The 15,248-nt window shown below is 39.8% G+C and overlaps 1 protein-coding gene across 2 annotated transcripts; it reads right to left on the bottom strand.

The window, feature by feature from the left end:
* Window positions 1-3,397: 3,397 nt before the first annotated feature.
* fgf8a (fibroblast growth factor 8a) lies at window positions 3,398-10,141 on the bottom strand. 2 transcript variants are annotated; one of them, XM_061040533.1, is made up of 5 exons: window positions 9,298-10,141; window positions 9,165-9,201; window positions 8,114-8,261; window positions 5,932-6,038; window positions 3,398-4,582 (listed from the first exon to the last, which is right to left on the bottom strand). In XM_061040533.1, the coding sequence occupies exons 1-5, from the start codon at window positions 9,327-9,329 to the stop codon at window positions 4,298-4,300; spliced, it is 609 nt and encodes a 202-aa protein (XP_060896516.1). In that variant the 5' UTR covers window positions 9,330-10,141; the 3' UTR covers window positions 3,398-4,297. The 2 variants fall into 2 exon arrangements, with proteins under 2 accessions (XP_060896516.1, XP_060896515.1); XM_061040532.1 differs by having other exon boundaries at window positions 8,114-8,294; window positions 9,298-10,138.
* Between the last annotated feature and the right edge of the window lie 5,107 nt (window positions 10,142-15,248).

The raw sequence follows: 15,248 nt of genomic DNA, 5'->3' as shown, positions 1-15,248 counted from the left end.
CACACACACACACACACACACACACACACACACACACACACACATATACACGCACACACATACACACACACATACACACACACTGCTGCTGGGATTGTTCAATCTGATGAAACAACAGGGTGTTAAGAGACGGAAGATGGAAGAATAACAGCGGAGATACTGAGCGTTACACAACCTGAAGGAAGCTAAAGCCTAAAAACAAACACAGTGGTATCATCCCCACAACAGCAAAGTGCTCTGACACTGATGTGTTACTATCTTCTAAAAAGGAAGGAGGGGGTCTTCATGACTTCAAATGACCTTGTTATCCCTGTTGGGATCAGACTAAGAATACTCTCCCTGTTAGCTTTCCCTGGTCATGTTTCATGTGGGGAGAAACCAAAGACCACAGAGTTTCCTTTTGGTTCCGTGAAGTTCCTCAACTGGTTCCATGTGCAGGTGTTAGTGCTTTAATGTCAACAATTCCGATCTTTTATTTGTACTCTCCAACCCCAGACAATTACATTATAAACATCTGAGTGATCAGATGGTCTCTCTATTAGACATAACTTCAACAGACACTAATAAATACTAACCCTAACCCTAACCCATTGGAAATAATGTAATGACTTCTTTAAAGTGGGCATTGGATGCATTCAATGTAATAGCAAGGAGCCAAATTATTTTTGGTTGCCTCACCTTATTTACCAACCCTATATCTGATGTTTATTTGCTTATACTTTGTTTTCCTTTATTTTGGATTAGATTATATTCCAATGTAATGTTTGTTGTGCCAGGTAGCTGGTGTTTAATGTTTGGTTTTGGTGTCTGGATTCAGAGAGAGGTTTGGTTTAGCCAACCCGCCACTCTGGTCAAGGAAAGGTCATAGTCATGTTTTGGTTCAATATTGCTACATTAAACACATTTTATGTTAGACTTCAATTAAGTTTTGAATCATTTTAATAGTTTCTTAAGACCATACATTTCCTTTACTTCAAACAAGTGTTGAGCGTGCGTTAACATAATCAACAAATTCATGGTTTCACAGGAGCAAATATTGAAATGCAAGAGTTAAGGTTGTAGAAAACAAAATATTACATTTTGCTGATGTTCAGTACCAGCATTTTGGTACTGCCAAATAATACAGCCAAATATTATTTTCCTCTCGTATACATAAAAAAAGAAATTTGTAAAACATTACTTTCCAACCAAAAATATTTGTTTAATTTGTGTATTAATTGTCATAAACACACATTATGAGATAGAAAGAACTACCTGTATGCTGACAGTTTCAGTTGTACTTGTCAAGAATTGACTGGCTCTGCTTTTAATTCAGGAACAATAATCATATGGCAGCGACCGATGTTCTGACATGCAAAGACCCTATAGTAGCATCTAGCGATAGTGCTATGGTCTTCCACAGTCTCTGGAGACAGCCAGACAGTGATGGATTGCTGACCACATACAGCTTACTAACAAACAAGCTGACACTATGTAAACACTACATTAATTATCTGTAATGTAGACTGCAGTTCTTCCTGAATGTTTAATTATTTCATGTAGTTGCTGAGGCTAACATCAGCATTTCTAACATGGTTTTTACTTCCAAAGGATAAAGATTATCAGTGACCTTTGTGTAGATGTGCTCTACAAACTGACTCGTATAATCAGTATATACTTGTATGATATGAAGAGGTTAACTACAATCATTATTTGACACCGAAAGTTTAGGCATTCATTGGATCATTGGTTTATGACTAACAATAATGTGTATTAAGTTGCATGTTAGCCTACCAGCTTTTGTTTTACAAGGGGATAAAAGCATTATTTGTAACATATTTAAATATTTTTCAGAAACAGACCTTTTCTTTTTTCTTCTAAGACTGAGATATTAAGATATCAATTGTCTGTTATGACACAGCTGAAGTCAGCCTTTCTAACTTCTAAGTCTTGAAGCAGGAGAGGCTAGCTAGCCTGGCTCAGACCAAAAGTCCAAATAATACAAACACTTTAATAGAAAAATAATCATGTAATGATTGTGTTATATCTCATTTGTTTATCGTTGATAAAAGAAAAAGAAGAAAAAGTCGGTTTTTTTTGGTCCAACAAAATGAGGGTGTACTGTCTGTGTAAGATTGAAATGATATCAGAGCTATGAGGATTAATATTGTTTGTTAAGAATAATTCAACTGATTAGAAAGTGAATACTAAAAATATCTGTAATTCAAACATTCAACCATGATTGTAAACGTTTAGTTTGTCAGTTTTTCAAAACATTTCAGCTCTATTTTTATTTTAAAGGACATTAAATCATTTATATGAAAGCAGGGTTTCTGAAAACAAAAAACTTGAGTTAATAGTTATTTTACTGTTTACAAAGAATGAAATGATAATTAATCATTTTTGTAATGTTTTCATTTATGTTATGTTAACAGTTTATTGTTGCACATTTTAACATTTTATACACTATATAAAATGTTTGTTCAAGATTACTAAATGATTTATATAAAAGATCTATAAACATGACATTGTACATGGACCAGATATTTGTTAATGGTTAATAATTAGTTTATAAACTGTCTATTAATTTTCTGTGGATGACCATTATAAAGTTTGAACTGAAGATAATAATAAACCTCTATTAATACTTTGTAAAGCATCTATAAACATTTTGTAGATGATAATTAATACTCAATAATTAATAATTAATAATTGGTTTGTAAACTATCTACAATCATTATCTACTTTGTAAATGGTTCATAAATACTGTGTAGAGCATCAATAAACATTATTTGGGTCATCATTATAAAGTTGGAAGAAGTTATTATAATCTTCAAAATATGTAGTAATGATAAATAAAGTGTTTGGTCCATCTATGTCATGTTTATAGATGTTTCATATAAATCATTTGTTAATCATTAACAAACACTTTATATGGTGTATAAAATGTTATAATGTGTGCAACATTAAACTGTTAAAATAACATAAATTATAGCATTACAAACATTATTAACTATCATTTCATTCTTTATTAACAGTAAAATAACTTTTAACTAAAGTTGATTAACTATCAATTCACCCTTTATTGATGATGGTTATTATAAAGTGTTACCAATCATTTTTCTTATGATCACAAGTGTGAAATATTTAGTATTTAACGATTAGTTTGCCTATATATTTATCATTTCATTTCATGTAAGTAGCTCATAAGGTGATGCATTGTCACTGCTGCAGATTATGTGGGTACAAATGTTGTGTTAATCATCATAAAGATAAGCTTTATCAGAGTGTTTTAAACACAAAGTTGTTCCTTTTACCCTTCATAGCGTACAGGAGTCTTTGGTTAAGGCACAAACAGACAGCTTGAGGATTATAGGTGTCTTATCTTTGTTTCACAGACGGATCCAAAGCAAGCATGTACCAAACAAGAGTTTAATATCAGTATTTTAATGTACATTTATTATACATTTTAAATAAATATTCCATCCTTAAATTTATTTTTCACATCCTCAAATAAAAATATAGTTTTATATATATTTATATAAAAACAGACATTCAGGGGGCAACAAGAACACAAAAGGGAGAGGGGCAGTTTGTGTCAGGGGGTTCCTTACACATCAATGCATTTTGTACACATTAACATTACAGTCAGAACAGGAAACCTGTGATTATCAAATGTAGCTGCCACATTGTTCCATCAGATGCTATTAAAGTTCTGTTTGCTTCAACTGTGTGAGAAAGAAGCAGAGTGAGAAACACGGTCAGGATGAAGCATCTAGCAGAAGCTTTCACACTGCAGTGTCACCACCATTATGCAACGTTTACTGACACCCAGCGCTTTCAAACACAGTGTGTGACAGTTTGTGTCCCTAAACGCAGCGTTCCCTGGCAGTGCGGTCAATCAGGGCCCTTCAAGTCTCCTTGAGCAGCAGGCGAGAGTCCAAAAAAATGACTCCACTGGTCAAAAAAAAAACAAAAAAAAAACTAAACACAAAGCACTCTACAGAGATGTCCTTGATAAGTCAGACAACGAGTTATGTGCATCTAAGAACAAACTTTTCTCTCTTCTTTTTTTTTTTACACAGGTCAGTACTAAGTCTGGAGTACAAAAATAGATTTCTCATGTATTTTTGTCTATTTACAGTTTTTTCAAGAAAGATAGAAAACAAACTACACATTAAGATATAGTAATGCTCAGTATAAAAAATGTCTCTAGAGGTTGTTGCAGAGCAGAGGAGATTATCTGCTGCTGGTAATTCAGTCAGTTTGTCAGTTTCTCCTCCTTTCATCTCTGTCTTTTCTTTATTCCTTCCCCTCCTCAGTGCTCTGATGAGTACCGTGTACGTTTAGTCCTTTGACTGAAGGGATAGTGGATGAAGTCGAAAGGGTGGTGGTGGCTCGAGTGTGCGGGCTGCTGCCCCCTAGGCAGCCTCTTCATGAAATGGACCTCCCGCTGGTGCTGGCGTGTCCGCGAGCCTTTCCGTGGCCGCCCACGGCGCGTAAAGGCCATGTACCAGCTTTCATAGCGAGCGTTCCTCAAAGCCGTGTAGTTGTTCTCCAAAACAATCTCAGTGAAGATACAGTCACGGCCTTGTCCGTTTTTCTGCAAAAACACAAACGTAGAAAAAAACGTTAGCGAGGATGTTCAGAGAAGATTCCTGAATGAAGATTTACAGATGGGAAGTATCAGATGTATAAAGGGCTTCCCTATTCAGCCTGTTCCCTGCATGCACACACACTCACTTACAAAGCCCTCCCCTCATACATGTAGCATATGCTACAGTCATTACAGATCAGAGAGAGGGGGATGACAGTAAGCGATGACTCTTCTCCCCCTTCAGAAAACATCCAGCAGCCCTTGTGGGTCAGTATCTGCAGGACAGATCCTCCTGCCATAAAGCCTTAATAAGTTTCACTCCACTCTGGTTTAAACTCTGGTTGCATTACAGGTGTGGCTAAATTTGTCCTACAAAGTCCGATTGTATTGAATACCAATCAATATAACTTTGAATACATCTCAGCAGTCCTTCGCTGGGTTCAGTTAAAGCGCCATTAGATCAGGCTTTTGACCTTAGACAAAGGTGCAGCTCTAGGAAGAGACAGTAAACAAAAAGGTGCTTGAAGTATGACCTCTAGTTCGGGATATTATCAAGTCAAAAACGTGATACAAATTCCCTCGGTGACAAAATGTACAGTAAGGTCAGCTGACGCAGAATTCGCTGGCATGGACACACAGTGCTAACCTACTGTAACAAGTTTCCACCTTATTGGACAAAATAGTGTGTTAAAAATAGTCGTGTGCTTACATACACCCAAAAGACACACTCTCTATTTATTCTGTCTCTCTTCAACTCACACACACACACACACACACACACACACACTGGGGCCAGTGCAGGCTGTGACTGGGCCGGTAGCTCATGGCAGATGGTGTACGAGGCAGGGTGCTGGGTGGGTGAAGGGGTGTGTGTTTGGGGGGGGCTGCAGAGAGGATGAGAGGATGGCAGCTATGTTTATTAGCCATCACAGTAAGAGAGGGACACCGAGATCGCCTGAAACACACACCAAGAACCTCAGATAGCACCAACAGCAGCATACCAGAACCCTGGCCCTAACCCCTACACTGTATAACTCCTGTTTGAGGACAGTAATATAAAGATTACATACACTGAGCCATCATATAAGTAGCATTAACCTCCATCAGCCTCTCAACACTCTGTACCCAGATCACCTCCACTCCACAGATTTATTCAGTGCTGTCAACTACTGAAACTTCTTCAAATGATTTGCAATTTTCCTTTGCAAAACAGAAGTCCACAAAACAAATGCTAAATCCGTCTCTAACTCCTCTTACTGTGCTGCTACAACTGTTGACATTTTGACCCCAGCTACCATAAGCTAGCCAACCTTTTGCCTCTGCTCCTGTTGTCTGAGGTCAACTTTTCCCCTTACCTTGCCGATGAGCTTCCCTCGCTTGTTCATGCAGATGTAGAAGCCTGTTTCCGCTCCCTTGATGCGCACTCGGCTCCCAAATGTGTCTGTTTCCACAACGAGTTTGGCTAAAAGAATTTAAGAAAAGAGAGTAATATTAGCGACAGCAGCTCAGAACAGCATGGTTGGGAAAGGACTTATTCTTTGTGACTATTTTTAAAACATGGAGAAATTATTCATCAGTGCAGAGGAACAAACAAAAAAAAACAAAAAATTAATGTTCCAATGTGTTTGCAAGTGTACATAGTCTCTTTTCTCTATTTCATCCATGCACACACACACACACACACACACACACACACACACACACACACACACACACACACACACACAGCCATGCATAAAAACCTGTGGGACCATTCCTGGGGATTTATGCAAGCTGAGATTCTTGCAAAATGATAAAACCACGTGTCTCTTGGTTCCTTGAAAGCTAAAGAGGGGATCCTGGCAGGCCCATCAGAAATTCCTTTTCGAATAAATCTGCACTGACCTCACACATAAAGCTCCATGTCTATCTATATATCCTGACTAGTACTGAAGGAAACAGGAAATATGGGCAGTTCACAGGGAATGACTTTATAGAGCTTTTGGCTTTTTTGTTGTTATTGTTGCTTTTTAACAAGATAAAGACAATTATACAGAATATTGTGATGTAATTTGTTTTACACTGACAGATATCTTCAGGTCCTATTCAGTGTTCTGCAGATGTGTATTTGTATGCAGCATATCTGATTTTCTGAAGGATATTAACCAGAACATTAAAGCCAATAAGAGATTTGTTACTAAACTGGTTACTTGGCAATAACCAGTGTGTTAGTGGGGTCACTGAAGTTGGGCAGGGACTTTCCCACCATCCCACTGACAAACCAATGTACTTAAATCCTGAGTTATAGATGAGGTCAGATTTGGCAGTTTGAGCTAAGCTGATTGGGGGACAGAGTTTGGGTCATAGAAAGGGATTAGAGACACACACATGGAGTTCTTCTGACAAGTGAGCTCTCAAAATATCTTAAGGTGACCTGAATAGCTGGTGCTCTTTTCATGAGAATGCATATAATTACATCCTGCAAAACGGACATTTGAAACCCCTGTATAAACAGCAGCAACAACCACACTGTTACCAATGGGTATTTGATGGATGAGTGGATGTTCTGATTATTTTTTCGGATTCAGTTGTAAATATTCTTAACTACAAAAACAAAATGTGGGGTAAAAGGGGCTTCAAGGCTCAACTTGACCCATTCGGTTCTGAAGCTGGATGAAGTAGGGGGGCTGAAGTTGGGGGTGGAGGTGGGAGAAGGAGCTATGCAGGAAATGTTCGGGAGGTAGAAGTAAGATTGCTTCTAATGGTTCTTCCAGACCTGCAGGATCTCTGGAGGATCACCCCTAGCACCATCTACAATCCACTGGACAGTTTCCCCTCCAGAATTACAGCGTGGGATTACAAAACAGTGAACATAGAGACCATCTCCCCCAGTCAGCTGTTGGGTTGAGGGATAAAGGCCTGAATAATTTTCAAATTGGGTTTCACTTTTGTCTGGATATTTCAGTAATCAAACTGGAACACCTTTGAATGACTAAATGAATGGGCCTTCATGCAATGCATTCTGCAAATATGCTGTGTGCATTTGGAATATACCTTCTCTTATTGTCCTCTATCATGAACTGCTATTTATGAAAAAGATTAACTATTTCAATTAATTTTTTGAGTTAACAGATTTTACATATATATATATTTACATCTTAGACACTTTACTCTATAAATGGCCTATTTCATTGGCTGTCAGTTTAATGACATTAGATACTGGCCTAGAACACAAAAATAAAAAAAATAATTCACAAAGTAAAAATAAGAGGATAGGAATATATAATCGTTTTATATTTTTTGTGAGTAAAAAGTTATCAAAATAGTCAAATTAAATAAATGTACGGAATGATGCCTTATCAGAGCAGGAAACCTTGAATTTCTCAAACGCCGCCTGGACAAAGGAGGGAACTAAAATAAGGTTTGTTTCTTCTAATTTAATTTAATTAAATCAACAGGGATTTTCTAAGCATGGGTGCAGATGGCAACACATCTATACCTGTTGGGGATGAAAAAAAAAAGTATCACACATGTAGTTCGTTTCTTAAAATGACTTACCGTGCACATCTCCATCGTCAGCCATGGCGTTGATCTTCTTGTTGGGCAGGACCTGCACATGCTTGCCGCTGGTCCGGCTGTACAGCTGGTAGATCCGGATCAACCTGCGGCTCACGCGGTCCGTCACTTTGCTCTGCTCGCTTACATGCTGCGTGAAATTAGGCGGGGACTGATTGGTTACCTGTCAGAAATTAGATGTCATCACAATCATCATTATGTATACATTCGTCCTAGTAAAGTATTTAGATTTGTATGTTTCTAAATTCCTACTGAGCAAAAGGGAGATTTATAAAATGCTGACGTAGTGAGAATGAGGCCAATTGCGTGTTATCTGGTCACGGTAGGAAATGGTTTAAACACTTAAACACAGTGGGAAAAGATATCCCCACGCAACAACAGCTTGTTGTTGTTTTTTCCCAGAGCGACAAGTGTAACAAGTTCCAGGAGAGCTGCTGCCAAATGAAATTAACAGCTTCCAAAAAAGACGCACGGCGTGATTACAGGTTGTGCGCACAGGAGAATGTGTACCACAGCGCACAGGGAAAAAACTCTTTGAACGAAAATATTTCCCCACGAAATTATTATTTTTTTTTCAATTTACAGAACGTCTAATCAAAATGTATATAAAGTTTTGGATTTTCTTTTTTTGCGATCTCGATCCTCCGCTTTCCTTGTGATGGAATGGCTGCTGCTATAACGGAAACATTGGCCCTGCTTACAGTGAACCCCACGACATTTTTCACAGGACTCGCAAGCATCTCCCTCTGTGCCCGCGCGCCCTGTGCCAGGGCCGGTGTGTTCATCAGCAACCTGCCAGCAGGCCGCGCGCCGCGCTGCCCGGCACACCGTGTGTGCAATCTGATATTGTTGTATCACAGAATGTTGATGATCCCTCACCTTTCCCCGTCACACTGTTATTGTGCACTGTACAACAACTTTAACTGCGCTGTGTTACAGATATTTCTGAAGCTATAAACACGATTTCCGCGCTCATTGTAAACAAACGTATAATAAAACATTTTAATTAAAAGATGTGAAGGTGGTGACATACCTGAGCATAGTAGCAAACTGCAAGTAAGTGAAGAAACCTGCGAAGAAGAAGAAAAACATGCGTTAAGTTCAATTGGTGCTGCGTAAAGGAGCATTAGCAGTGCGTAAAGAGTGAGAGTGGGGAACAAACTTACAGATAGCTACGTCTGGATGGAATTAGTTGCATGTTGTAATGAGGTTACAGCCTTTCCCAGGTTATTCGGAGAGATGGTCTCGTTAAAATCAAACAGTCAAGTCCAAAGATTTCACCGAAAAGGATGAGGGGGTTCTGACAGAGAGGGTCATGCATGTCCTGCGGACATATTCTCCATCGATTAATTGTCCGTCACTGTGGAAGCTCCTGCTCGGCTGAAATAGCGTATTAAAATTATGAATGATAAGTTCCTATCAAATATAAGCCTGACAGCCTGTGTCTGTCAGAAGGCAATGCAGAGTCTAAGTGCACTTGCAGAAGTGGATCTGTGCGATGAAGTTTTGGGAAAAGCGCTGCAGGTTTCTTTCTTCTTCAATTTTTCGTCCGCGCTGTCAGACTATTCCTCCAGGTTTGTAATCCCTATGGTGCTCTGCGGCCTTCAGGTGTGTGTGATCTCGGGCTGGTTTGGGCTCCTCAGTGGTCTCCCAGTGACTCGTTGCTGCTGCTGCTCCGCTCGCTTGTGTCAGGACTGCAGGCAGGACGCTCCTTCTCTCCTCTCTGCTCCCATCCCACTCCGTTGCCTTGTCAAGCCTCTCGCTCGGCGCTAACACACCCCCGGTTAAAATGGCAGGCTGATCTCCAGAGAACAAGCCCCCTTTTCCAACAGAACAAAAGCGGACAGCCCCGGCCCCACTCCACCCCCCTTGATTTAAAACATCTCTTTACCTGAGGAGCGGTCCACATGGGATAGGGGGAGAAAGGGGCGAGGAGGAGCTTGGGCTGCCACTAGAAGTCTGTGAAAAAAAAAAACCAAGAATCCAAAATAAGTGCATCTGAACATGATGATACTCAGTTAGGGATTGCTTTTATTAGTTGATGAAATCTGCTGACACCACAGACCCTCAATCGCATCTCCAGTTTTGGGGACGCACTGAGAGAAGCTGGAGCTGCTCAGCTTTGTGTATTGAGAACGCAAAGTGTGAGACATATTAAAAGGATTACAGGCGATTAGCGTTTTTAGAACTCCCCCCTCCCTTCATTTGATAAAGAGAGGTTCATCTTCTTCTTTTCTAGAAGAGGGAACTCATCTGCAGTGACAAAGAGGCTTTTACAGACTAACATGCATGTAGGCTATAGGCTACTTCTGCAAAGCTGCAGAAGACAGAGTGAAACCTCGGGTCATCAGGAAGAACATGACGCGTTCACACCTCACAGCTCGGCCACATTAATTAGTCCCTTTTATTTTTGACATAAGTGATGCTCCACATTAATTATCTGCAAACTGCGCCCTTTAATTATGACATCTCTCACTTGACCCGCCATCATCAGTTAGACTTTACTGACTGATCTGGCCATTAATTAGACAGCTTGGTATCGGCCACAGCAGGGACACAGAAACTCAACGCAGTCTGATGAGTAAACATAATTTAAAGTGTCATTACATTAGTTGGATGGGCTTGAAATGGCCCATCGATATGTCTGTTTGTAGTGTAAAAGGGGGTCATTCTGCAGAATTAACACTACCCAATATGGGAAGGTGTACGTGATACGTGTCAGTGCAAAACACAAGCTTGGCTGATTTTTGTTCATTATAATTCTGTGCAGAAAAGGCAACGAAAAACAAACAAACATAAAAGACATACTAGAGCCACATCCAGACTGTTCAACTGACACCTCAAACAGCCCACTGCCTCCTTCTGCATGCAGAGAAGGTGGTTCCACTCTCAGCCTGTCATGCAGTGTTTTAGCCACCAGTGGGCGCTCCAGAGGATATGGCTAGGTGTAGCCTGAATCAGTTGCCCCCAGTGTCCTTGATGGTGGAATAATGTGACACTGTTGAATTTGTGTGTATCAGACTGGATGCACCTCAACTGTTCACTCCACTGACAGGCTGTGTGTTGACACATGGTTAGTTTTTTTCTGAATCATTCCCTCCCTCCCATTAGCATCTTCTGCTCTCTATGTGTGTTTGGAAGTGTGTGTATGTGTTTGTGTGTGTGTGTGTGTGTATCTTTGAGTACACAAGTTTAACACGTAACCCTCGTATGAGACATGATACAGGTCGCTAATACTATAAGATATGTGTTTTATCAAAAGCTGCATCGAGGGCTATTGTGTGTGTGTTGGTGTGTGATGAGCGGCAGGTAGCTGCCACTTTGTACCCTGGCTCAGGGCCTGGCTGCCCTCCCCTTAACCCCAGGAGCTCTGCATCCATCAGCAGCCCTGCGGGGGGCAAACACCCTTCCCCCCTCTGCCGCTTCTCTCCCTCTGTCTTCTGTGCTCTACCTCCACTCATGACCAGAGCTAAAGCAGTGGGGTAAAAAAAAAAAAAAAATAGAAAAAAAATTACATTTGACATGTTCATGTTAAAAGGCAGTAAGTATATTTCTCAGAATTACATCCTCAACTAGAAAAAAAATGTCCCATAAAGTATTTGAACAATCACGCTCCTAAGCCACAATCAAATGAAGGTTCATTGACATTATTCTGTCTCGCTCATACACATAAGGTGACATCTAAAAAAGAAATCAACTGCATCATCACTCTCCAGATGCCTGTCTTTTTTATGTTGAATAATCCCTATAGGACACACCTAAAGCTTCTTTTCAGTCAAGGTTAAACGATTTCTTCAGTGAAATGTGGTTCCAATAAAGATTCACTTAGCATTCTATTAAATATCATCCTCCTTTCCCCTCCTTCAGTTGACTACCTTGGTTACACCTCTCTCTCCCTCCATTATTCCTGCTCTGCATTCCAATGTGCAGCCATCTGCCACCTCCTGCCCTCCCTCTGCTCTACCTTCTCCCTTCATCGTTTTCCCTTCACTTCCCTTTATGTCTTTAAAAGAATGTGGTATTTAATGTAAATGTATTGGTATTGGCTGAATTAACAATTTTGTATGACTTGTCATTCACCCAGTCAAAGCATTTAATCATTTCTACTTGTTGCCCAAATGGCCTTTCATGAGATGCTCTGTCTGGCTGCATCACATTGCCTGCGTCTTTGTAGCCTAAGTCAACACAAGTTTTATAAGTTCTTCTGTTGGCTTACAAAGCTGTTAACCATCACGCCAATCAAAAAAGCTCTTAATGTCATATTTCCCCTCCAAACAAATGCACTAACAAAATGCAGGTTGTGGTACCTTAAGTGTCTCAAAATAGTATACGAGTTAGAGCCTTCAATTACCACATACCACTCCTTTAGAATCGTTTAGCAGTCAGTGTCTTGAAGGCAGTCTGGAATAACTTAAGAGTAAAGCACAATTAACTTGACATGTAACGTAACCTAATATAAACAGAGTAATGTCTTGAAATATTTCCCATAGATGACCCTGCAAGGTCATTCTGTCATTCTGTGGGAAACCCTGGTAACCAATGTCTTTGTTGTTGCTTATCAATCAGGAAGTGGTGAAATGCACTAACACGCTAGAACCAAGCAGTAAGACCTGATGACGACATTTGATCTTCCCAAACACAAAAATTGCCGCCGTTTGAATATTGACTTTAGGGTACCTCCCCCTGCCATTGACCTGCCTTACTCCTTACTTAACAATAAGTATGGTCTTATACCTGCTTTTCTGTGAAGTGTCTCGAGATAACACTTTTATGATTTGGCTGCTCTACAAACAATGATTGATTGATTGATTAATCCAACTGCTGCGGCTATTTGATGAGTCATGCATATATTATCATTGTTATAGTTGTTGTTAATATTAATCATATTTCTACTATACCATTCTGTATGTCTGTTTGTTGTTTTGTCTTCATCCATTTCTCTCTTTCAGTGTCTCATCCAGTCACACAATGACTATAAACCAATGTGTTGTGCTCTGCTTCAGGTGTCTGCCTGTTTTAAATTACTTTTTTGTCCTCGCCACTGTTGTGAAGTGCTTGTCCTTGGTGATTTAATGTAACATTTATTATGAATCGGTGCTATACAAATAAAGAATGATTGATGTCTCTATAGACCTTCTCAATATATAAAGTGTCAGGAGTTTGACTTGTATATTGATTTGGCGACACAGATTAAAAAAAAAAGCCTAAAAATGGATTGATAATGGCAGAATTACATAACATACTTTCAGGCAATCCCTCAATGCAGGCATCCACTCCTTATGAAGGATAGTCGTCCCTAGACCTGGCAATCAGGTTTTTGCACTTTTCTAGGCGATTATGTCTCATCAACAAAAAAAAGCATTTGCTGACAACTAATGGGAATTATTCTCTGTTTGCTCTGTTACTCTGCTTTGCCTGAAATAAAGCACAACAATCCAAATAATAGACAGAGCTACACAAGAAGTCTCAAGTAACTATGTGGTCCTCCAGTCACTTTCTCAGGCTCACAGACATGGGGCGTGTGTGCCTTCAACTGTTTATCCATATGGATCAAGAGAGAAAGAGAGGGAGACTGGCATCCATGAACCTTGAGATATTTCCAGTCTGAAATCAAGGGTGTCTTTGATTGCCCTTTTGGGGTTGACCAAATACACCCTCTTTCAAGGAACACATGCTTGTAATACCCATTCCATATGACCACTTAAATCCAGTACAGAGGCAGCAGCAGCAGCCCCGTTTGCCTCATATTGGCTGTATGGATCTGTTAACACTGAGTCTCTGTCGTGTTTGCAGGCGATGGTTCTGTAGAACTTTCCCATCCTGAAGTAAGCAGTAACGTAAGAACAGATGCACGATTTGATTTGTCAAATCAATGTGCTCATGTGATCAGTGCCATGAATCCTTCTTGATCATTCATACACTCACTCTGCCTATTTCATTCCTGTCACTAACTCTTTATTTTCAGACCAAAACACTCTGACCTCCTGTTACCCTTTTCCTGATGATTTCTCCACCAGAACTGCGACACCCACTCACTCACCTGCTTCTCTGATTATGTTAGACCAATTCAACACAGAGGTATACGTTAATATAGCTTAAGTGTATGTTTAGGCTTAATGCCCAGACTACTCTGCCATTTTGCAGCCCCTAAACGGTGACTTTTAAAAATGCTTCTGACCCTTTTCAGTTTCAGAACTCCAAGGCCAGTTTCATTGTGTACAGACAGCAACATAAACTTTTGTGATTGATGACCATAAACTCAGGGTCCGTCGAGTAGAACGTTTGGAGATCTTGTTGGGTACGCTGGGTACACCACATCCACGCTGGTGCAGTTAAGGCAGTCGTCTGGGTGCAGGATTCACATGTCATCTTTCAACACATGGTTACACAAAAATGTATGTTACAGACCAGTGGTTCTCAACTGGTGTGTCGGGACCAAACAACTGGGTCGTGGAGCTGTTTTAAGTGGGTCGTGACTGTGAGCCTGGAAGAAAAAGAATGTCAAAAAGTAAATGAAAGGCCTTTTTAAACAAGTTTATTTCATTCAGTTTCTTTGTTCTAGTTTTGTACCGTCTGAGGTCCAAGCTGCAAATTTTTTCTTTAAATCTGATTGATTGACAAAAAAAAAATGGGTTGGATTTTTCATGAAGGAGTAGTTAGTGGGTCCTGAGGCTCGACCAGTTGAGAACCACTGCTTTAGAGTTTTCAGTCTAGTTACTCATAAATCATATACACCCATAACTATTTTTTTTTTTTTTAATTCAAAACACCTTTCAGTGTAAAACAAGTTAAGACAGTTTCATTGTCAGAAACAGAGCAGGTGAGATGACTGATGACTGATTGATCCAGGTTTGATTCACTGTGTTGACCGCTTTTAGAGAATGGCCATTATGAACAGATGAGCAGAAAACACAGAGATGAATGTCTTGATCAGATTAGATTCTCACCTGTGCAGGATGTTGTGACTCAGACTTCTGCATTGTCTCGTATCCTTTTTTCATTCGTATGTATCTGTTTGTACCACAACATCTAGTGCACCGTAAAAACCTTCAATAAGGTTGTTTAGTCACTGAACATGTTGAGAATTGTGCCATCAAAGTTAAGCACTATCAAGACA

This window comes from Labrus mixtus, chromosome 6, assembly GCF_963584025.1.
Source record: "Labrus mixtus chromosome 6, fLabMix1.1, whole genome shotgun sequence".
Lineage (NCBI taxonomy): Eukaryota > Metazoa > Chordata > Actinopteri > Labriformes > Labridae > Labrus > Labrus mixtus.
This window is presented reverse-complemented; position numbering and strand designations above follow the sequence as displayed.